This window comes from Typha latifolia, chromosome 7 (assembly GCF_019914945.1).
Source record: "Typha latifolia isolate L0001 chromosome 7, TyphaL0001v2, whole genome shotgun sequence".
NCBI classification, from domain to species: domain Eukaryota; kingdom Viridiplantae; phylum Streptophyta; class Magnoliopsida; order Poales; family Typhaceae; genus Typha; species Typha latifolia.
Window position 1 is genome coordinate 232,672 of NC_133092.1, and position 24,429 is coordinate 257,100.

Sequence of the window (24,429 nt, forward strand, 5' to 3'; positions counted from 1 at the left end):
CTTATACGGGGCCCGTATACTGCAAACCAAAAACAATAAACTACCTCAACACATACAAAAGTGAGGAATAGTATTATCTCACAACCCAACAAATCTAGTATATTTTATTCAATCCAGATTCTCACGCATGCCTCCTGTAATTCATATTTACACCTCTATACTTTCCCACTGTCTCTAAATGATGATCACGGAGATTATGAGATATTTGTCTTCTCTGGTGATTCGAGAAGCAGATAACACATCCCAATGAGTGATTAATCAAAAACTACGGCAGCTTCCGCGAGATTCGCCGTTAAGAAAGTCGAGTTCACGTGCCCCCCTCCTTCCTCCTTGCCGTTGGCATTTCACTATCAATCCATCCATCTTAACTTAATTGCCAGCTACCCATTCCATTGACCAAATAATATATTGATATTTGCAAACAAACCCATCCTAACTCTTAACAATTATAACTCAAAAGAAAGAATCCCATCATCATTTGCAGTAACAAGTAACAGGTGATTAGTTCTAAACTCAATTCATCAAGAAAGCATACTAGCCAACGCACGAGAAAGAGACAGAGAGATACAGAGAGGGTGGCTTCACACCTAACTCAATTCATTAAGTCGCACTAATAAGGCATAACAAGTATAATAAACAAAATAATAATAATAGAAGAAGAAGAAGAAGAAATAACAAGTAACAATCCCCTGGCCACAATGATGCCATGAGTTGTCAAACAACGAATATGAAACAAAGTATATACTTCTTTTTCTCCTACGAAGAAATCAAGCAAATGCTTTTTTTATACTAGTTGGTCCCTCTATTCCACTCTCCCTTTGTTTGGAATTGGAATCCATCAAAGATGAGTTAATAATTCTAATCCAAGTTCGTCATCCCTTCGTGGAACGCAGTCAACTTCTCCGTTGTAACGCATTGGGTGATCAATCGGGCCCCAGGTTTGTGAGCCGACGGCTTCACCAGTATACACGTGGCAATGTAGTCGAGGTTCGTCAAGGGCACCACGTGGACTGGCTGGCCCCACCCGTAGTCCACCTCAGCGAAGCCTAGCCGGGTCCAATCTGAGACCAGCAAGGTGCTGTAATCGGACGTGATCTGATACGGGTCGGCGCCCTTTAGCTCCCCGTTAGCCCATTTCGAGAACTCGGAGGGCAAACGCTTCTTGCCTTCTTTGATCAGCTTCACGATCTCGATGATGGAGGAGTGCATGATCCGCTCGCTCTTGGCCGACACCCTCATGATGTAGTAGCAGTTTCCGTAGAAGCCGCCATCGGACGGGAGCTTCTGGTGGAGCATCGGGCGGGCGTTCATGGCGAAGGTGAGGTGGATGTCGGATCCGGGTTCGAAGTTGATGGCCCGAGTCCGGCTTTGCCAGGCCTTGGCAATGAGGACCTCGAAGGCGGAGCAGCGTTGCCCGGCCTGCTCCAGGTATTGGTTCTTGAAGTGGTTGATGTAGTCAATGGAGATGTCCATGGCGAGGTAGTGGAGGTGGGTGTTCGACGGCTGAGGGAGGGGCCCCTGGGTCACGTTTCTAGGGTTCGGGATTGCGTCGCGGCACCAAGCCGGCTCGACCGTCGGCCGAGTCTTGCCTCGGGCTATCTCGCCGATGCAGTTCATGAATTGGGCGGCGCCGGGCCCGTCGGCCACCGCGTGGCTGAACCGGAATCCGACCACGAATCCGCCGCATGTGAATTGGGTGACCTGGAATGGATTAATTGAAACCAAAATTACTCACTCCTTTTCTTCCAAATTGCAAATTAAACAAGAGAAATGGTAAAAATGGGCATACCTGGACAAGGAGCACCACCGTGTCTTCCTCCTTGGGATCCAAATTGGGGTCAGGGTGAGGTAACAAGACGTCCTTGGAGATCATCAAAGGATGCTCCAAATAATCCACATCCTTAAGACTGCAATCCGCGTCTGCCTCAATAAACCACACCCCTTGACCCTCGCAAGAGACGCAGAGCTCCCCCTCCTCGTTCTCGGCGAGCCGCCCAGCAAGAGGGTAGTACAACACCAAAGACTTGGCCAGCGCTTCCTTGATCACCTTCGCAGGCTCCTGCCCGTTCTTGAACACATGCAGGGATTCGATCAGAGCTCGTTGGGTCGGGTACCGATCCAGCCACGAGAGAGAGAGCAAGCAAGGCGGGGTCGCCTCGGCGGGGACGACCACCTCCTGAGAGAGTCTTCTCACGGTGGCGGTCATGGTCACAGAGATGGGATGGGTGGGTTAGTTGTAAAATAATAATACTACTTCTACTTAGTACTAGTTTTAATTTTTGTAATGGTGAAGAGGGATGGGAGTGGGAGAAGGATTTTTATAGGGGGAGGGGGTTGGTTGAATGGTTTGATCGACTTGCTGCTGTTTAACTTTTGCTGGGTCTGGGTTTACCTGGAAATAGAGGAGTGAAGAAGAGGTCAGATCCCCTCCAAAGCATACGCGTTGTGTCTGTGTAGACCTAATCTAACCTAACCCACCCCACCCCTCCTCTTTGGTACCTTTTCTTTTTGGGAGGAGGATGATGATAAGCTTCGCATCCACCTTGTTGGGCTGCGGAGGATCTGTCTAGGGCCCACTTTACTAACCCATTCAGCTCCCATAAGTAAGTGCTTCTTAATTAGCATTTCTTTAAATTAATTTCTTGCTTAAGGACTAATAATCCTCCTCTTTTGATAGTTAAACTTAGTGTGCCCCCAGGGAACAAAAAGGATGGTCCCGTCATCATACGATATATATGACGATCTTATTATGTCACGTGTTACGAGCTTATAATTAAAAATTGAAAAATAAAAGGTATATATATACCTGCAAATGTACTACCCTCTTGGAGGAGGAAAAATATATTAAATCTTTTTCTTTCTTTCTTTCTTTTTAAGTCCTAAAAATAACAATGCTCTATTTATTTCAGACTTAGAGAATCACCACGCTAGCTCTTGCAAGAACTTTGAATATATTGACTACAAGAGTAAATTGATTTGGTCAAGAGGAAATACGTCTCCAACCCGTTTGAAAAGGTCGTCTTTTATATGAAAAAGTAGTGTATAGAAACATTGATTAATAAATGATTTACCGAGTCCAATTCAAAGTCGCCCTAAAACATAATGATAACAAAGATGGACCAACTAAGGGATTTATGAGGTCGACGTGGATGATGACTAGGATCCATATAGACACATCGGGTCAGTAAACCCTAGCTCTCATTGGGTCAATTTATTTATTTTTCTTTTAATAAAAATAGTAGCTAGGTTTCACAACTCTCTTGACGTAAAAGAGTTGCTAGATGGAATGAGACTTGGTCACACGATTGAAATAAAAGAGTGCACTCTATGTTTGAAAGCACATTGCAACTAACAGTGGATAGGCCTTGCACACCCGTTGTCTCAAACTAACTCGTGTGAAACGAGATACTATGGTTGGTCTTAGATTAATAGAAATTAATTAAGGTACGTATGTTCATGTAGCTAGGCTCTAGAGGGGGAGAAAAGATAAAAAAGAAAGTATATCTTGCTTACACTTGTGCCAATCTATGGGAATATTCTAAAGGTGCTCAAATGCTGGAATATAAGCACAACAACTTTGACGTCTTGAACAAGAAGGGATAAAAGTGCTAAGACATATAGTACAAGTGCTTCTTGCTATGTGTACTTCCCAAACTTGTTTTCAATTGGGTGACACAAATACTATGAGGTGCAACTCAAACCTAGTTAGCTACGAGTCAGACTCTCCACACCGGTAGCAGCAGTTGAAAATTAGCTCGAATCAAGAAAATTGTTTGAACATGTTAATAATATTTGAACGAAATTCATTACAGATTGCTAGCATTTGGGTGACGTCCGGCCATGAATAATATGGAGACGTTCGAACAATGTTTAAACGCTTGATTAGCCGAGAGTTTATAAGGACATAATATTTGAAAGGCATTCGAACGAATTTCCAACAGTGCATCAGCGTTCAAATGTCATCTAAAATGGGTTACCAGCAGTGCACGAGCGTTCGAAAGTCATCCATATGTTTGAACGGCTTGTAATTTTCTTCTCCTCAAAGTCATCCCCATAAATACCTAATTTGGATTTTAAGATTAGATAACCTTTAAAAATATGTGAGAGAGAAAATTACTATTGTACTCAAAGTGTTTGGAGTTTAAAAACCATTTTGTACTTGGATTCAAGTAGTGGATCGAAGATTTATACCGCCCATGGACGTAGGCACATCACCGAACCATATAAAATATTGCATCTCCTTTTCTTTTCTCTGTGATTACTTATATTTGAAGTTACTTATTCATGGTTAGATTATTCTCTCGGATTACTTTACTATTGACATCGTATATATAATTTTTCCTATTTAGATTGTATTTGTCCTTTACTATTTTATTGAGATTGTTATATTCCGCACAATAAATTAGTATCAGAACTCAATATTCACGTGCTGCATTTAACTTAACCTACTCTGAAACAAACAAGTTGAAGTTATAGAGATTCCGGATTTGCATGCATGGTTAATGCAACGGTGCCATTTTACTAATGAGCTTGACTTCTGAGACCAGAATAAATGAAGAAATAAATAGCTAGCGTGCAATGCCCTTCCCATGGAATTGGAATAATTATTCTGCACCAGTTGATGGGAGTTTTTGGGCTATCCAAGCATAAACATTGACTAACGATTAAGAAAAAGAGGACAGTTCCAGCATTCCAAGTCCATGTGGGTGACCACAGGCTATTAATGGCCATAAGAGTTGATGGTATCTCGACAAAATAAAATGGGCTGTCATGATGTGTATGTGTGCTTTGAGTGATTGTAACTTGAATAAGCTGGTAAATGATTGATTTGTGCTTCATGCTATGTAACTCCTGCATAAGTTTTGTCTTGATTAATTCTTTGTTTCACATTTTTGTTACCTATTATAATTACCAATGGGGGGGGGTGGTGTAGACTTATGGATCACAAATTGAAGAGTTATCAATGATCCATCATTCTTTATTAATTACCTTCCCAATTTTCATATCTGTATATGTATACGCGGAGCCACTGTCAAATAAGAATTCACGTTATAGATTCACGTAAAGGTGATCACGTAGCTGAAAAGAAGGACAGGTAGATTTATCATTGAAGGGCATTCTACTTGTTACTTGATGTGTCATCTCAACTACCAAATTGACTCGGCGAGTGTTGATGCACGTCCATTGAGGCATCTCTCAGCAGCATTTCAAACTATTTTATGTCACAGCTAAAGGCATTTGATGCGGATATGCGTGACTTCTAGTGAGGTTTCACCACCGACAAAATGAACCTCTATTTGAGAATTAATCTGCTGCCCAACAAGGATCGGAGGCTTGGGCATTAGACGCATGGACCTTGATCATTAAACTAGTCTGGTGTTTCATCACTGATAAGAATAGCGTATGGGCAAAGCTCCTCAAGAACAAGTATCTCCTAAAAGCCTCCTTTTGGTCGGCAAAAATCATTAAAGCCGCATCTTGGACGTGGCACTCCATTCTTAAGTGTCGGAGTGAGTCGAGGAAGATAATAAGGTATGAGATTGAAAATGGGAATTCTGTCTCTATCATCGACGACCCATGGCTGTCAACTTTCGATCTCATTAACATTCAACTCCAGTCTCATATTTTCAATGTTGAAGACCTCATTATCAATCAGGAAGCGAGGTGTAACAATACTCTAGTGCATCAACTCTTCTCGGTTGAAATCACGCAAGCTATTATGAGCATCTTCCTCGGCCCAGCCTCAATGAACAGGAAAGACCAATTGCTTTGGGCACCAACTGTCAACGACTTTTCTGACTCGAGGTCATCTTATGTAGCAATCTCAGAAGGTGCTTGGTATGCCTCTTCGTCCAATATAAGCGCGGCTAATATCTGGAAGGCGGTTTGGAAAAATGTTAAAGCCATCCCTCATATAAAAGTACTTAATCTGGCACTGTCTAATGAGAGCCCTTTCGATCCGTATGGCACTCTTCAAGTGAATGCCGCAAGTTGAGACAATGTGCCCCCTTTGCCTGAACGATCCTGAAACCATTATCCATCTTCTTATCCCGTGACATTTATTTTAGAGCTGTATGGTTTGCAGGTGAGCTTGGGGCCCATCTGGAGCAGTCATCGGTTACCGTTGATGAACGGGTGGAACTATTATGCATGAAGTTGTCCAAGGAGAAGTTGGGTTATGCCTTTACCACTATATGGCTCATATGGAAGGCGAGAATGCAACAATTTTTGAGAAGGCAGCGCGACACTCTCTAAAGTTGGTCTCCCAGCTCTATAGTTTCAACACTAAGTCGTGGACTACTGCTATCCAGCAATGTACGCAGCTAAAAGCTCAAGCCACGCAACCGAGTAGCAACCGAAAGGAAGTTGCGTGAGTGGTTTTATTTGCTGAGTCGACGCAGCATGGAAAGGTGATCACTGTGAAGGTGTGGGCATCTATTTGTTCAGTAAGTGCTCTAACACCAAGCGGTATAAAAGCATCTGCTGTGCACTGTTTATTAGCATTATGGAAGCTTTGGATCTCGATTAACCAATAGGAGTTATCTACAGCGATTGCATGAAGGTAGTGAATGCAGCAGATACTACCTCTGAGCTCATGGATGGACAGATCTCTCTCATGATTCAAGAATGTACTAGATTGTTTAAAAAGTTCTCCTCTATCAAGGTTTTCTAACTCGCTAGCCCACAACCTTGCCGGTCTAGCTTTTCAAAACAAATGTAGTAAGAAATTGACCGATTAGATTATGTTCTAGTATTTTTGTAATGGTTTCACATGGAATGGAATGAAATGAAATTATTTACAGACTTATTCTCAAAAACAAAACAAAAAAAAGTGTTGATGGACGTCAGTTTGTCAGTTTACGATCTCGTGAACATTAGAAATAATGCAGCCTGTGAGACCATCTAATTAATTTAGCCCACCTCAAAAGTAGAGTAACTCTTTACACGTTTATTTGAGTTGGAAGTAGCTCATTAGAGTCAACACCAGCCAAACTTCAATCTCAATCAATTTAGGCAAGAACGCATAATAGCAAAGAGTCGAAATTGGAGCCAATTAAGCAATACTACAACATTAATTCCAAGCCGGTCATATCATGCTTATATATTTTCTAGTCAAAGTTGAATTTCGACAAAGGTTTAATACCGACGTCTAATCTGCCTCAAAGACGAATACCATCACCATTAACATCTTAATCGTCACTAAAGTGATTACCAAAGCAACACTTGATAGCTCCTGTCTAACCAACATGTCATAAGTGATCGACTTTTGATATCTACTCGTACGGCAAGCCCCAAAATAATTATGTGCGTGGAACTGTGGGAATTAAGCACAAAGTTAATTACTTAATTATATCAAGCAATAATCATCTAATTATTGTAATACTAAATTGGTCCCACTCGTTGGGCCATTAATTATATATTAGGGAGTGGGTGAGTCGTAACGCACTGTACCTTTTCTCATCAGTTTCGTTTGTGGAAATTTAACGAACAAAAATAATAAACACATGGGCGTCTACTAATTCCAGTTTGCTGCTACCTACTAGTATGTTATATGATTTGGGTCAAAATGGACGACGGTCAACGATTGCATCCTAAAAGCAAAAGTAAAAAAAATCTGAGATATATTGTATTTATTAAAAATAAAAATTGAAGATTTGTATTTCTCCTCTTATCATAGAGACATCTTGATCATGCCATTAAGCATCACGAAGATCTACCATGGGATTCATGCATGCAACGAACATTGAAACTAGATGCTGGGCTAAAGTAAGATCTCATCTACAGCTTAGCTTACTAAAGTACTTGCAAAAGTTCAAAGATAATTATAGGTTCATCAAACAAAGCTACCTTTTCCTGGGGAAATAACTAAGTTATAGTTTGTGACTGGTGGCCTGACAGAAGGATTACGTGTCTGCCATTTTAGTTTGTGGATAGATAAGATGCAAATTTATCCTTATATATGCTTAGTGACGCATCCATAATAAATATCCTGAGGTGATTAACTAGGATCTTTTAAGGTGGTATTCTCATCTTTAATCATAAAGGTGGATGGTGATGATATCGTTCAAGCTCCACTTCTCGTTTTAAAGTTAGAAAAGAATAAAGAAACTTGAAAAGAATGAAGGATCGTGAATCAAGACCGATTAATATATTATCTGACCATCACAATAACTACATGAAATCTTTTAATCCCATGCCCATATTAATCAGAAGATTTTATTTTATTTTTTATTTTTTTTTGCAGGGCAAACTATGGCACGTTTTAGATACGTGTGAAAGAAACTGGTATATTGTATATATGTCATCTCTTATATAAAATAATTGCTACATTTGGTGGTCGTTGGTGAGCAGTAGCGTGCATTAAAAACGATGTATATTATATATGCTATACTTAATAATGCTTGAGTGGTTAGTCTGAAACTAATAGGAAGAGGAGAAGACGAACAAAAAACATTACCTATCTAGACGGTGGCCCATGGGCTAGTGAAACCACAATGCTCTGTAGCCCAAAAAGGTATGGGAGTCCAAGTAGAGAACTTTAGTCCTGTTAGGGAATCGTAGTGGGCTTGGGAAAGGTTATTAATGGGCTGGATAAAATGGTAGAGAGCCTTCCATGATTGAGATGAGCGCGAAGGATAGATTGGTAGCTCTCGCTGTTCGCCGAACGTCGGGATTTATCCGAAGGATACAGTCCTACCTTCTTCTTAGTATTTAATTCCTCCGATAATGTCACCTCTTGCCGTTGCCGCGGAGGAGTTCTTCGTCGCTATTCGTGGAATTTTGTCCAAGTTTTGAATAATCATCGATCGGTCTATCGCTGCATGCAGTAGTTTCGCTCTCAATCGATCTGATCTCTTTTGATCTCGAAATTGCCGGAATCGGGCAAACTTAATCTGGAGATCTAGGGTTCATTCTTCCCTGGGAGTTATGGTCTCAGATCTAGGAACCGCGCATAGCTCAGGGTGATCGGAGGCGTTGCTCGTGAAATCCCTACTTCTTTTTTTTTGTGTGGTAAATCTCCTGGCGTAAGAAATGCATTCACGAGCAACACAAGCATCGTGTCGGGATCGGACACAGGAGTTCCGTGCGGCCGTTGAGAGTTCGAGAAAGCACCTCTCGACGACACTGAATGCGGCGAGCAGTAGCGCCGGATCCAGATTGGATGGGCCGAAGTCGGCACTCTCGATTCAGTCGGAGTTCAACAAGAGAGCTTCCAAAATTGGTCTCGGGATTCACCAGACTTCGCAGAAGCTAGCTAGACTCGCAAAGCGTAAGTATTACCAATGCCGTAGTTTTCTTCGCTTTATTTTTCTTCCCCACGGTAAACTAATCTGATTAGTGCTGTTTCTTGACAAGGATTTATCCAATGCTTAAAATTAGTGATTATAGCAGGGGCATAAATATTGGGGATCTTGTTAGGTTGCGTTGCTAATAAATTCGAGTTAACTTCCATAGTAAAGGTAGAATGTCGATTGAAATGTTCGTGTTGGGTCATGGATGGCTCTATATGTGTCAAGCAGGAAAATGTTTGCAGTTTATCTCATTCTGCAATCACATGATGCCCATTGATTATTCATTTTCCTTTTTGACATTGTGAGGGCAGCTAGCTGTAATCTTTTTGCTATCTGATATTGGACCAAGGATAATTAATCACTGGCCATTTATTTCTCAGAGGAAGATGACTATATGATATCCAAGTCTATTTATGTTTGCAGTGGCCAAGAGGACATCAGTTTTTGATGACCCGACAGTAGAAATACAAGAACTGACAGGGGTTCTCAAGAAGGATATTACTGCTTTAAATTCTGCTGTCGTAGATCTTCAGCTCCTCTGCAGTTCGCAAAATGAGAGTGGCAATATTTCCAAAGATATTACCAATCACTCTACCACAGTGGTTGATAATTTGAAGAACCGCTTGATGAGCACTACAAAGGAGTTCAAAGAAGTTTTAACCATGAGGACCGAGGTCAACTAAAGATCAACTCCTTTGCAGTTGGCTGGCCCTTAACTTGACTTTTCTATTTCTAAGGATAAACATTCTCAATTAGGAAATTGAAACTTACTTTCATATGTTTTGAATTTCTGATGTGTAGAACTTGAAGGTTCATGAGAATAGAAGACAATTGTTTTCTTCATCAACTTCAAAAGAAGCAACCAATCCTTTCATTCGACAACGCCCTCTCGTTTCCAGGGCTTCCGACTCTGCAAATCCGCCACCATGGGCTAATGACTCAACATCTTCTTCTCCACTGTTCAGGTAAAGTGGTGAATAAAAATGTCAGAAATTTGATTTCTTTCTGTACTTGCAAGATTACAGGACATAGATTCTTTTCTTGCTCGTCTTGTAAAACCTGGAATTAACTCTTGCTACATTTTTGTGATTATAAGGAGGAAGAAAAATGGGGATCCATCCTCATCCGCCCAGCCACTGATACAGCAGCAACAACAGCAACAACTAGCAGTACAGGATAGCTACATGCAGAGCAGGGCAGAGGCTCTTCAAAATGTTGAATCAACAATTCATGAGTTGAGCAACATCTTCACCCAACTGGCTACCATGGTTTCTCAGCAGGGAGAGCTTGCCATCAGGTTGACTGTCTTTTAATTAGTGTTAGCTCATAATCATAGAATTGGAAACGGAGATCCAATTTTCACGGTGCAAACTGGACATCCTACCCATTGGTATTTTAAGCAGAGTTAACCTTCATGAATCATTAGTCATGATCCTTCGTTTAAGAGCATTCTAGTGTCATATCGTTACCATGATCCTTTCATCCTTATCACTGACTATTCTACTTGAATCTCCGGAGCTTTGCAGTTCATATGAGTTAACATGCCTTTGCTGTTATCTTCTTTTTGTGTTTTGTGTGTTTGTAATACGGCTAGGCTGTTTTAGATTTGTTTATGAAGGGTTTATCTGGGGAAACCTAATGAGTTGTATGAAACATGACTAGGGATGAAAGCTCATATTCTTCGTTGCCAGTTACTGAACAGAAGATGGTGTTAGGTCGATTAGTTGGGTTCTTTCCTCTTATTGTTGGAGCTTTCAAATTAACTGGTCTCTAATGATCACGACAGGATTGATGAGAACATGGAGGACACATTGGCTAATGTGGAGGGAGCACAAGGAGCACTGTTGAAGTATCTCAATAGCATAACCTCCAATAGGTGGCTGATGATCAAAATATTCTTTGTCTTGATGGTTTTCCTCATGATTTTCCTATTTTTTGTTGCATAATTTGATAGTCAGAATACTCTCTTTTCGTCCATTAATCTGCTATAGCATCTTCTCATTTGTTGTTAACTAGTTATTTGTATACCATTTTTGTCCGACAATAAAGCAGATATAAGCATCTTCACCATAGTAAACAGCATTATTTGTTTATATTAGAGCAGGATGTTGCCGAATTTTCTTGTTTACAATAGATACATTCGTTTGGTCGATCATTCCGGCTCATAATTGTGCCATTTTTGTTCAGCTTTTATATACATATATAAGTTTCCATTGCCAATTTCTTAAGCGCCTGCCAAGTGAAGTTGGAAGTTGCTCATCGAGTAATTCAATCGAGACTGCTACCACCCAACTGTCCTTTTGTTATCGTATGGACGTTTAGGATCAATTCTATATTTCTATGGTACTCAAGGATCCGCTTCTGCATCTGCGGATCCCTCTGTGCAGAAGAGCAGTTTCTAGATGGTAATCATGCCACAAAAATGCTTTCCATTGAAATTGGAACAAGTATGTCTGCTTACTCGGATGTCATGCGGCTCGGAGATCTTTCGGAAAATGAAGGTTCCCAGTGCCCTTAATATCTCACTTCTTTGCTTCACGCTGACTCACTATGTCAAAAGTATTTGTGAGCATTAACTGGAACTTTAGCTAAATTACGACACTGACGTAACTGTATGTCTTAAAAAGCAAAAGCAGCAGATAAATTTGTACCCAAAACTTCACTCTTCAGTAACGTCCATGTCTACGTGTTTGCTGTCGATACGTATAGACCTTGTTTGGGACGAATAGTTTTATTCATTTACTCGTACCAAGCATCAGGTTTTCCAAGTCAATGGAATGTATCTTTATCCAAAGATCGATTTTTTTCTTTCCCAGAGACAAGGATTACGATAAGATATTCCATAATACCATATTAATTCCACCTCCCGATGCATCCAACGGCGATAACATCGTAGTATAACGTGTGACTCAACGCCGGAACTCCTTCGCGACAGCTCACGGTATCTCGCTTTCGTTGCACCGCGCGGACAATTTAAGATGCTTCGTCCCCGCTGGCGCTGCTCCAGTGTTCCTCTAACTCTCTTGTCGTTGGTGGTAGGGAGAGACAACCTTGTCACGTGTCAATCACAGGCGTTATCTATTACCCTAATCTCTCTCTCTCTCTCTCTCCCTTACGGCTTCTTTCTCTTTTGCCTCTACCGGAGGCTTCCTTCTCGTCTGGAAACCCTAATACGATCTCCGATCTCCGTCTTCTCGCTCTCTTCTTCCCCAATTCCAACATTTAGAAGTCCTAATTCTCCCTCGATCCGTGGTGTGCTGATCTCGTCATCCGATCTCCTTCGCCTTACTCACAATTTTCTGTTAACGATCGGATTTTCTTTTCCTTCTCTGGATCCGAAATCTCCCTTCGCACGTCCTCTTATTCCTCGGTAGAATCTCATTTCGAGGTTTGGGCGATTGATCGATTCAGGAATTCGTATAGGAGTTGAAACCTTTACTGTGGCCTATTTTTGATCGAGAAAGAGATGGTGGGAGGTGGAAGCAGAAGGGACGATGGGCCTATCAAGATTAGCAGCACGAACGTCTTCGCGGCGCTCGAGACCCTAAAGAAGAAGAAGAAGTCGGATAAAGAGTCGTCTAAGAGCAAGAGATCGTCTAAAAGCCAGGCGAAGGAACCGGAGCCGCAGGTTTTCTGGGCCCCGACACCGTTGACCGTTAAATCTTGGGCTGATGTCGATGATGATGATGATGACTACTACGCCACCACTGCCCCACCCCAGCCGGTCTGGGGAACGTCTGATCAGCAGGAGGGCAAGGAAAGCGCTACTGCTGCAGTAGAGGAGGTCTGGATTCTTTCTCCTTGAGAATTATTTTTATTCCACATGTGCAGTTGTGTGGTCTATAGTTGTCAGCAACAGAAGATTTGAGGAAAGAAGGAATGGAAGAAGACAAAGAAAAGAGGATAAGAATAGGATTTTTTTTTTCCCGTTTAGTTTCCAGTTGGTCATAGTGTCATACAAATTCATCGTAAGTAAAACATCAGATAACTCAACAAAGGACCTAATGCTGAAAAGACAAGTAACATATTCTGGACGTAGGAGTTTCGAAACTTATGTTACCTATTAAAAGTTCCCAAATTATATTAAATTTCAAACTTGTACAGCACAACATGTTGAAATACACAATAAAAAAACTTGTTCTGAGGTTACTGGTATGTTCTGTTTGCACTTGTGATGGCAGTCTGTTGATCTGATGGAGCAGCTATACAGTGCACTATATTTTGATATGTAGGAAAACATCATAATTCTAGGGTCCCGGTAGAAATACCTAAAATAGATTGTTTGCCACTTCCTGCTGTTATTTTTTTTGTTTTCGATTTTTGAAGGTATTTCTTTGCTAGTATATGATGCTCAATACTTGATATGCCTGATTATTTTTCTTTTGATATGACAAATATTTGTATAGTTCTTTATGTCGCTTTGTTGTTATATTATGATATCGGTCAAATTAGTTATGAGAGAGAGTCTATGCAATAGCCAATAAGTGTTTGATTATGCTAAAATAAGATATGCTAGCTTAAGTCATGGTTGAAGTCTCAAAAATGGGTTTGAAAAGCCTCTTGAGCCTAAGAAACTTATGCGTCGCAACAAGATGGAGAGAAAGAAATGAGCCTTGAGGGTTTCACCTTTGGACAAATTTTTTTATACTCTGAAGTGAAAGTTATGTAAGATGAAATTCAAGTTAGGAAATGTTTTCCTTTTCATATTTGTGTATGGAACTCATAAATGTTAGTTGTATCATTGTCTGGGTAATAATTGCCAAAGTCACTGATTCACAGTCATCTAATATTTGCCTTCTTCTAGAAGCTTTATAGACTGTAGAAATTAGTTGATATTACCTGTGGACGAAGACACACTTCAGTGGCGGAGTGAAGTTTCTATGTAGCCAAAGATGGCTGGTAGAGGCTTTGCCCATAAACCTTCAAAAAGGAAGAAAAAAGAAAAGAAGAATTATGAGATTCTGATATTAAATATTGATCTTCTTTGCTAGATTTTATTCTTTTTCAATTTTGTTGCCTTTTGAACAGCACATATGAACCGGTAGTTGTATTATTAGGGTTGTCTGCATGTCGATTTGCTCATAATCTGCAAGTAATATGGACTCTTGGTGGAAAAATTATCCAAAAGGATTTTCTTGTGGTTCACATTTCGGTAGATATTGAGTTGTTGAGGATGAGCAAGTAATGTGTAGTCTCAGTAATATTATGCGGAAGTTCGTCTCAATAATTATTATGGTCAAAGTGATGTTAGGCTCTCGAGAAAGGAAAATGAAGTGATGATTTTATTGGATCCTACCTATTTGTCTATTAGACTTCTACCTGCAGTTTCTGCCTTTATAAAGCAACAAGGTTTTTTCCTGTTTCTGTACATACTTTGTTTTGCATATAGAAATCATCATTTTCTTTGCTGCAGTTATGTGAAACCTAGCAGATTAGGTGCTGTTGTTGGAAGAATGTGCTTATGCAGTTACACAAATGTTTATAAATTATTGAAATTTTATATAACCTCTCTCAAGGATATATTAGGACAATGAAACAATGATTTTGTTAAAACATTTTCTTTCGGTACTATTCCTAGTCTTATTACCTTTAAACTACTAATGCAAAGATGTATCGATCGTGCTTTTGCAGAAAGGAAACATACATTAGCTATGTTGGGTCTTTAAAATTTGAAAAAAGTTGTCTTATCAAATTAACAAATTCCCTCTATAAATTTTAAGCAGTTAGTTACTCTACATCTCTCCCTGTAAGAAATTTTTTTTTTAATTGCATCAAATGGTTTGATTTCCAAGCGATTTGTGAAGAAGTTTAGAGAAGAAAGTTAATACATGAGGCAAGTCTTACATAAGTGAGTCAAGTCTTACATGAAAATGCAAATTATCATTGTGAGGAATAGCTCGTTTCCAGAACTGAAAAGTTAGTTTTGCAAAGGATAGTATAAGTGTCATGCTGTAACGATCTTGTCCACCGACAGTCTGACCTGTCTTGAAGAAACTTTGTTTCCTTCATGCCAGCATTAAGCTGGAAAATTATAATCTGATTAAGCTTATGCTAGCGGTCGATAGGTCTTGCTAAGGGCTTTTTACATCCTAGCCATATAACTGCAGCGGAGTGTGAGTTGTGCTCGGTGAGGATGACCTGCCAAGGCCCTATTTTGGTGGAGTTAATGAGACCTTTGAGGAGATGTTGGCAAACTTAGTGTTTTGGGCCAAACTGTTTGGTTATTTGAAGAAAATATTCTGAAAGCTTTCTATGGATTGCATTTGCTCTTCTTTTGCGTAGTAATATGTAGATAGTGTTGAAGCTGACTGAAATTAGTTCATTCCTTATCTTTATTTTTCTCTTAAATTTGATTTCTTTTTCTAAATTTTTATTAGAACACGCATGCTGCAGGAAAGTGAAAGTGAAGATGATGGTCTTGATATTGATGATGGTGAGGATGATGCTGAGGAACATGAGCATGAAGCTGAAGCTGCTATCCCAGCTGAAGCAGCTTTAAAAGAACCTATCCCTGCTCCTGTACCGGCTAAAGATACAGAAAGGCAGCTCTCCAAAAAGGAGTTGAAGAAAAAGGAACTAGCTGAATTGGATGCTGTTTTGGCTGAGTTGGGAATTTCTGGCAATGATAAGAATGATACTCAAATTGATACAAATGGTAATGGCATACTCTTTCTGAAATGTCAAACATAAATTGGGTAGTCTCATTTTCTTGGGCATGTACCGCTAATGGCGATATAGCCATCCTTAATCTTACATGATATATCCAAAAGCTTACTATTATCATCATCCACTTTTATAGTTGAGAAAAAGCCAGCGGAGCAGAATGAGGACGGGGATAAGGAGAAAACAGCTGGACCTTCAGAGAGTAAGAGTTCGAAGAAGAAGGCTAAGAAAGATAAAAATACGAAGGAGTCTAAGGAGCCCCAGGAACAGCTCATTGGTGTGGAGGCAAATAAATCCACTGAAGAGGCGACAGGTGGTGAACCTGAAGAGGATGCATCTGCAGTGGATGTGAAGGAGCGGCTAAAGAAGATGGCTTCAATGAAGAAGAAGAAATCAAACAAGGAGATGGATGCTGCCGCAAAAGCTGCTGCAATTGAGGCTGCGGCAAGGAGTGCTAGGCTTGCAGCTGCAAAGAAGAAAGAGAAGAATCATTACAACCAACAACCTGTGCGGTAAGCTCTTGTTGTTTTCCTATTTTTGGGGGATGAGTTCGATCTCTCCTGTTCTTTTGTTGGATTCCAGAATAAAACATCAGTTTGTTCTATAGATGTCCTTAAGATGTCACATGATATGTTGTTGTTGCGGTACTTCATTAATCAGAATTTCATGGACGTTTACAACTTTTTCGCAGTTAATGTGGATTATTAACTCTGTTGTCCTATTTTCTCTATTATTTCTAGTTTCTACCACCATTCCGCCAGATTTCGTTGGAAGGGAATTACACCGTCGGTTAAAATTTTGGTAAATTGGAATAGCCACAATTGGAAATGGATTATATTGGTACCTGGATATTTCTTTTATCTTTTCTCTTCAATTTTTTTTTTGGGGGGGGGTGCTTTGTGGGTGTTAATCTTCCCCACCTGTACGTGGTGGGTATTTAATTTTACATCTACGCCTCATTTTGATCAGTTTCTTAACATTATACTGGGAATGCGACGAAGTTTCTCTGGTCCATGCGTTTTTAAATACAACGAACGACGTTCTCTCTCTATAATATCGGAAGGTATATATAGGGAGGCATCCTCTGGATAATGGATACTGGTAATAAGTGTTAAAGAGGTCCCGAGGAATTACGTCAAATGTGAATCTATTCATTGTAGTGAAAGTTAATAAGGTAATACCAAGAATTCCAAAAGCTTAATTTAAGCCGCCTACTATCGAGCAGTTGATTTGATCGAGTCTGTCAGTTTGTGGGCCATATCTATATGTATGTATGCAGCCAAAATAGGTGAACAGAAGTCCAGACTTGGAAGCCCCATCAAGAGCAGAAGCTTCTAGTAGTATAATAATGTCCATGGCCAAAGAGCTGCCTTGACACGTATATTTTGCAGCCGTCCTCCAGATCAAGAGCAAAAAGTAGAAATGTCCATGCCTATATAAGTTTATAGACTTGCAAGCCACGTTAGGATTCTGTGCACGAGAACGTAAGTGAAGACGTGCAGTTTAAAGCATCACAATCCAACAAGCAGCTCATTTGATCTAGCCCTCTAACCTCACAAAGTCACAAGACTTGTCCTCTTTATCTTTACTAGTCTTCTTGGCTGCTCTTATTCACTTTTTCAACTAATACATTTCAATATCTATCCTCGACAATGTAATGCTTCTGTGTTTGACCGCCATGGTTGCAATGCTCGACTCTTCCGTAGCTTAAGTGCGAAGTAAACTATAAACTGAGACAGAAGAGTTGCACTGACGTCTAGACATTTCGTAGATCTTGCAACTCAAAAGGACTACTGTTCCCCCCCACCCCCAACTCGATGGTTGTAGCATTGTCTTTGCCTTGAATTTTTAGTGCACGCGAATGGCGATCGTTTATTTTACTTCGTTCATGAGAACGACACCTGGATTTGACTTGTTAGACAAAGTGCCATTGAATCCGGGGCAGATGTACAGTTGGAATTTATGAATGATCTTAAGACATTAGCTGTCAAGGTGGATAAAATGTTAATTAATTGATGGTATTCTGAGATTTTTTCAAAGAAAGCATGTCAAACAAAGGTCTCTTGCTTAAGCCCAATTTAACCCAGCTCAGCCCTGAAACCACTTAGCTCAACCTGATTAACACTTTACTTTGTGCCCAATCTAATCGATCACAAATGAGTAGATAAACTATAGGTTAGACAAAGAGATTAATAATTATCGATAAATAGATTAAATAACTGGACCAACTATTTCAGTAAATGAACCACAACAAACTCAAACTATTTCATAAAAAATCCATCAAATATTAACCTTAATATCTATTAGAATAACTGAATAATTGGTAAGACATAACCACTAAGTGATGACTTAACCACCTTATTTCCAAGACTTATATTTAGGCAGTTCTTCATTTATTTTATTTTTCTTTTGTTTCGAGTGTTTGATGAGCTCGTTTCTGTATGGCCAATTTAGAGAGGGGACCACTCTATTGTAGCTCATATTATACAAGACCCAATCCTTTAATTTCACTATTCTGTTCTCTTCTCTAGTCCAAATATACTAGACGTACATATGTGAGTTATAATATTATTCTTTTTAAGCTGAAAAGTTTTATTGATCTAGAAGACTAACACTTCAAGAACCTTTTGAATTCGATCTAAGGCGAATAAGTTCTCTATTATTTTCTTGTCCTATTACACAGTTGTCAACGCATTTTTCAAGGCATACATCAGCTCTTAATTTTCTTTCCCTCTTATCTCGGCTTCCATCCTTCCTTGCCGTGCCACCTTTTATTTCTAGATAAATTGATAAAAATCTTAGTCTTGTTTCAAAATGCTTCTCGAATTAGATGTCAAAAAACGAAGTTATAGAATAGAAGATTAGACTACGAAATTTAAGTGCCTTAATGAATTGGGCATGTTTGATATTAGTTTTTTGCTGCCTAAGAAATGCAAAATATTAGCACGTTTTCTTCGTATAATTATTTAGTGACGAATAAGAAGTTGCGTATTCTAAGCTGTGGAAAGTTCGGAAGTACGAATTGTCTCTAATATTTATTTAACAACAAGTAGGCCATGGTTTCCAAGATGTTGAAGAACAGAGAAAAAGCTTGACATTTTAACGTTTATGATATCAATGATCGATTAAGATGATTGAAGGTTTAAAGGTGTAAACGTGACAGTCTCCAATAATTAAATTGAGATATATACTTGAGCTCGGCCATCTCGGCTCATTAATTTTTTAAATAAAGTCTAAATTTGACCTCCACTGTGGCTAGTTTAAGATATCTAAATCTAATATTTACACACAAAAAAGGGGTTTTATTTTTGCAGTTTAATGCCAAAATTTTACAATATATATATATACCTAAGCCTATGTTTATTTATGAAATAAGAATATATTTATTCTAATATAAGTTTTCGTATACTAGAATAATAATTTCTACTAGGTTTATACTAGTATAGTAATATATATTTCTCTCTCTCATTTTATATTTCATCCAATATTTTTATATTTATTAATTACTATTTTATCTTTGAAAATATATCATTTTAACTTTTCTTTTTTTTTTTCTACCCTTTTGATTTCTTCTTATCAATTATAATTTTTCAAATTATTATTTTAACTTTATATCATAGGAAGCGTAACTATTACATACTATATACTAAAATAGCTTACACTGAGATAAAGTATAAAAAATAAAAATAACTATAATAATATCGACATTATTTGGCAAACGGAGGCGGCCTAAAGTTATTCCGGGCACTTGGTTTGCCGATAAAGTTCTGTGGGCTCCCATGTATAAATAAAGATCAAGCATTTGGTTCTAGAACTCCACTAGCTATTTATTATAGTTTTCTGGACGAAGCCGTTGATAGTTGTTAAGAGAGCAGCCATAATTAACTTGCTGATGATATTAGCTGTTTGTTTAATAAAATGGAAGTTAAATCTTCCTTAAATGGACATCATATTTTATCATAGTATTTAACGATCCACAAGGGGCGTGTCTATGAGCCACTTGTTTCAATTCCTTTAAAATACTCTCTTGTGTTGTGTTTCTCTTGCAAAGAAAAATATCTCATCATAAAATTGTTATCTTTATAGATTGGCCGGCCCTACGTTCCCCCTTGTGCAGGATATTTAAACTCCCTAAAGGTTAACTTGATGTGAGGAAATAAAAATACAATTTATTGAGGTCTTAGTTATAGCGTATTTAATCTAAAAACATATCAAGCTATAATTTAATCTATTGGGTCTTCTTAACATTAATCTTGTATTCAGATAAAAAAAATTAAATAAAATATTCCGACCCTATTTAAAAGGCCTAACTGCTATCCATCCCAATTCCCTGTCCTCAGTACAAGTATTCGCCCTACTTTTCCAAGGATAAACTCCACGTCTCAATCATGACGCAGAGAGATGGATGGGGATGGATAACTGGATAAATTCGACGTCCCGTCGCGATAAAAACCCTCATCAATCGGGAGACGAGAAGGACTAAGTAGTAAATCACGGATAAGTGGGGACCTTATTCTCCAATCTCCACTTGCTCATCGCCTTTTCGTCCCTAGAAGCAATGTACCGAGTAGTAATAGCCTCGGTTCACTACCCTCCTGGATAACTATATCCACTGCAACTGATGTGATTTGAATCCATGGTCGTCATCAAGACAGTAGCAATCAATTAATTAACCAGAGAGATGAGTGCACTGTGTGCATAGTTGACTTTGGTACTATTACATTTGAAAATTTCTGGATATGGAATATTAAAGCCCAACTTTGAGAATATCTTTAGTTTAACAACAAATTCTAATCCATGTCTAAGCATGCATGTTTTGAAGTTTTGTTATTTTTTTTCGGAACATATACTTAGGCCAAGTCAAACATTGCAGTCGATAATGGAAGAAGAGACGTCAGAGAAGGATAGAATAGAGAATATAAGAACCCAAATCAGAGAGGTTGATCTTTTGGCTGGGCAGTGAAGTCAGGGGATATTGATACAAGTAATTTAGATTTCTTCCACCATAGGCGACTCTTCAGATAGGATTTCTCCATTCTATTACGACAAAAAAGAAAAAGTAAGAGAGAGAGAGAGAGAGAGAGAGAGAGAGAGAGAAATTAGGGGAGATGAATGTAGTGTTGGCATTTTGCTGTTGCTTCCCTGGTACATGTCAAACCATAGTTTAAATTAAGAAATGGCATTTGGCCTCCCACTAATGCCAAAGAAAATTATAAAATGAGCAGAGACATGAAATCTAGCTAATGGAAGCAAGGTTGACCTTCTATTAACTTCAACTGCAAACGGCGGTACGAACTGAAACAAGCAGCAGTTGTGGTTTAAAAGATTAAATCGGAAGTAGGCTGTAGTTTGTAGTTGTAGTTGTAGTTGTAGTGGCCCCATGTTTGAAGAGAACATTGTTATATGGCTATTCGCTGAACAGAGATCTTTTTGTATTGCCAGCCCAGACTAAACAGACTTGGGATTGGGAATTGGGATGCCGACACTGAACAATCTCACGATGCTTACTTACTGATGATATATCTTTGAAATGCAATGGACTCATCTATTGCACCATCCATGAATACAATGGTTATCTAATTACCATGCTTGTTCGATATCATTATATAATATATCTTACGAGAAAAGTGACAAGTATAACAACAACAAAAAACGAAGAAAAGAAGAGCACAGATATATGAATATGAAAACTTCTCTTTCAAAAATGAATAAAAAGACCAAAATTTATCACTTATATATTATACAAGACAAGAAGACGATGATGCGAGTGTTATATGATTAAAGTAGATTTACATTTTTAGATCTCGACGCAACAGGCGGCTTGGATGTGTCCCGAGAACTCTTCCGGCATCGTCCCTTTCTTTGTCCACGTCACCTCTTTGTTCATCTTGTTCTCCTCTAATACGCAAACCACGTGGGTCCCACCGTGGCAGCCCGACCCCATCACCACCACTTTGCCCTCCCCCACCGCCGCCACCGCCGACGCCACCCTGGCCTCCTCCGGCATCTCCGCCACCACCCTCCACGCCGCTCCCTCGGACACGGTCACGTGCCCCGCCCTGCACACGTACATCCTCCCGTCCCCGGCCACCACGCACGTCCTCGGACACGTTGCTTCCTCCAGCCTGCCCTCCTCCACGGGGCCCCACCGCCACGCGGCGGCGTCGAACACCTCCGCCGAGCGCCCGAACTGCCCCTGGGCGTCCGTGGCATATCCCCCGATGACGTGGAACCTGCCGCCTAGGAACGCCCCCCGGGGCTCGTCCCGCTCCATCGCCATGTCGGGGAGCGGGAACCACCGATCCACGGCCACGTTGTACGCCAGCGCGGACCGGAGCGCGTTCTTGTCCTCGTCGTGGCCGCCCGCCACGTACACCGCCCGGTCGGCATCGGACGCCGCGCACGCGAAGAAGGACCGCCGCGGGCCGGGCATGGGCGACCCCCTCCGCCACGCCCCGGACACGAAGTCGTACACGTGGACGCGGTCGGAGGCGGTCCACGTTTCCGGGTCCCACCCCCCGACCACCACCAGCTCTCGTCCGACCGCTGCAAGCTGGCAGAAGAGCGGGAGCCCGTGGGGGAGGCCGGGGATAGCCGGCAGCACGTCCCAAGTGCCGGTGGCCGGGTCGAACAGAGTGAGACGGTAGGATGTGGTAGAAGACGAATACTTCTTCGCCGGGCCGGCTTGGGCCAAGGCCGGCTCGGCCTGCGCCAGGGCAATGACCGGTCTAGTGAGGCCGGAGGATTTCCTCAGGCGGTGGTACGACGAAGACTCCACCTCCTGCATCCAGAGTCGGCAAACTGATCGGACCGAAGGAAACTGATCGTACGGCACGCGGATGAGGCACTCCCGCGCCACTTCGTCCGGAAGGCCTGGTATCAGATCTGCCATCGTATTGAATTGTTGTTTGGAATTAACCTTTCGTTCGAGAAGCCAATCAGTGGGGAATGGATTGAGATGATGAGGAGGCAAGCAAGGGATTGGAGATATTTATAGATTCCCAAAGTTTGCAAGGGATCGAATTTAATAACAAATAATTAATGGCCTGTTGTTTTTTTCCCCCTTATTTCGAAGGATGGGATCAAGCGGGAAGGGAAACCATTGCTGCGGGAGTCCACAGATAAAGCGACCTGGTGGGCCTGGACCGTGGTGGAACCGGAATGGCTGACGGAAATTAATAAAATAAAATACATAATTATCCCGCTTGTTTTATTCTCCGTTCACTGGATCTCATCTCCTCCGGTTTCTTCAGAAGATGGAAAGGGAAGAGGGGGGGAACGTCTTGAGGGGAAGATTGAGATGGTATATTGTGGGTCCCGCATCAAAGACAAGGAGCACATCGATCGAGACACCTAGCCACTCACCGTATCACGCGTGGAGACTGTGTACCCCCTTTGTATTGTGGATAGGAAGAATAGGCGGGTCAGGATACCGGAATTATTTTATCTATAACGGGGGATTCTGGATAGATATGAGAAAGGATAGTACGTTGAGTCAGCATATGAGCCTCTTTTTTTTTTTCCCCCCTCTTTGATAAGACGAGCCGTTACTGGCGTGATGAATTGCGATGGCTACAAAGACAAGAAAAGCAAAAAATAAATGGAATGGAATGGAATGGCACAATGGCTTATCCATGTCGGTTAGCCTTATCTGCTTGGGGAGGAGGGGGATCTTGTTACTGCGCATTTTCATTCGAATGCCATGAATAACTCTTTCTCCATGTTTCGAGTAGATCATCTTTGTATCATTTCTTGTTCCTTAGGATTCAATTCTTCTTTCTCTTTTCTTGTATCCGGACCTCTGCAGTCTTGTCTCCTACAACTGCTATGATTGTTGCCCATGTTACACATGATCTATTGGTATGGGACAAAAGTGAAGGAAATGGTTGTGCAGTAGTTATCCATGAGTCATAAGCTCATAGCCGAAAAGTGTTACCTAGTGTAGAGCAACCTCGCTCGCTTTCGAATTCTTGTTTATTCTAGTGGAATGGAAGGGGGCAGGAGTTCCAGAGTTTGAAGAGATTGCAAAAGGAGCATAATATATCATCGACTGTATTAACTCCATGTACGCAAAGACGAGGGAGACCTGATATTCCGTACTCACTATCTGAGACAGACGGCTTAAGTGACTTGATTAGATTAATTCGGCCATAAGACAGGGCGGGCATATGAAATCTGCTCTTTTCTTTAATATAATGCGAGGTGCTCATCAATCATATCATTGGAAGGTTCCGACCCATTTTGAAGAAGATAATTGATGTGATTTTAATCGTTTTTACATATCTTGGGATACGATAAGAATGCTATGTTTTTAATCAAAGCCTGCAGACATAAAATTATTTAAAGAACAGAAGTACAATCTAAGCCCAGAGGTTTAAGTCAGTCCATTCTTTTGACACATGACTCTTGAATGGCTAGACTAGTGAGCTTATGAGACACGATGTTATTCCGCTGATTCGTAAAGCAAACAGGC

General features: G+C 40.5%; 4 protein-coding genes and 1 long non-coding RNA gene across 5 annotated transcripts; 3 read left to right on the plus strand and 2 right to left on the minus strand.

Moving 5' to 3' along the window:
* Nucleotides 1-565: 565 nt before the first annotated feature.
* On the minus strand, nucleotides 566-2,575 carry LOC140791828 (acyl transferase 7-like). Its single transcript, XM_073142490.1, has 2 exons — nucleotides 1,790-2,575; nucleotides 566-1,701 (listed from the first exon to the last, which is right to left on the minus strand). Exons 1-2 carry the CDS (start codon nucleotides 2,204-2,206, stop codon nucleotides 859-861), a joined length of 1,260 nt encoding a protein of 419 aa, XP_072998591.1. The 5' UTR covers nucleotides 2,207-2,575; the 3' UTR covers nucleotides 566-858.
* A 2,775-nt stretch (nucleotides 2,576-5,350) lies between these two features.
* Nucleotides 5,351-6,800, plus strand: LOC140792623 (uncharacterized). Its single transcript, XR_012109783.1, has 2 exons — nucleotides 5,351-6,001; nucleotides 6,086-6,800. It is a non-coding gene; the product is annotated as an uncharacterized lncRNA (long non-coding RNA).
* A 1,807-nt stretch (nucleotides 6,801-8,607) lies between these two features.
* LOC140793061 (syntaxin-32-like) lies at nucleotides 8,608-11,370 on the plus strand. Its single transcript, XM_073144411.1, has 5 exons — nucleotides 8,608-9,271; nucleotides 9,717-9,967; nucleotides 10,095-10,258; nucleotides 10,390-10,590; nucleotides 11,080-11,370. Exons 1-5 carry the CDS (start codon nucleotides 9,034-9,036, stop codon nucleotides 11,237-11,239), a joined length of 1,014 nt encoding a protein of 337 aa, XP_073000512.1. The 5' UTR covers nucleotides 8,608-9,033; the 3' UTR covers nucleotides 11,240-11,370.
* A 957-nt stretch (nucleotides 11,371-12,327) lies between these two features.
* LOC140791978 (uncharacterized) lies at nucleotides 12,328-16,636 on the plus strand. The gene is made up of 3 exons (XM_073142722.1): nucleotides 12,328-13,077; nucleotides 15,687-15,948; nucleotides 16,093-16,636. The coding sequence occupies exons 1-3, from the start codon at nucleotides 12,760-12,762 to the stop codon at nucleotides 16,470-16,472; spliced, it is 960 nt and encodes a 319-aa protein (XP_072998823.1). The 5' UTR covers nucleotides 12,328-12,759; the 3' UTR covers nucleotides 16,473-16,636.
* Nucleotides 16,637-21,632: 4,996 nt separating this feature from the next.
* On the minus strand, nucleotides 21,633-23,216 carry LOC140792471 (F-box/kelch-repeat protein At1g80440). The gene has a single exon (XM_073143496.1). It carries the CDS (start codon nucleotides 22,846-22,848, stop codon nucleotides 21,754-21,756), a length of 1,095 nt encoding a protein of 364 aa, XP_072999597.1. The 5' UTR covers nucleotides 22,849-23,216; the 3' UTR covers nucleotides 21,633-21,753.
* Between the last annotated feature and the right edge of the window lie 1,213 nt (nucleotides 23,217-24,429).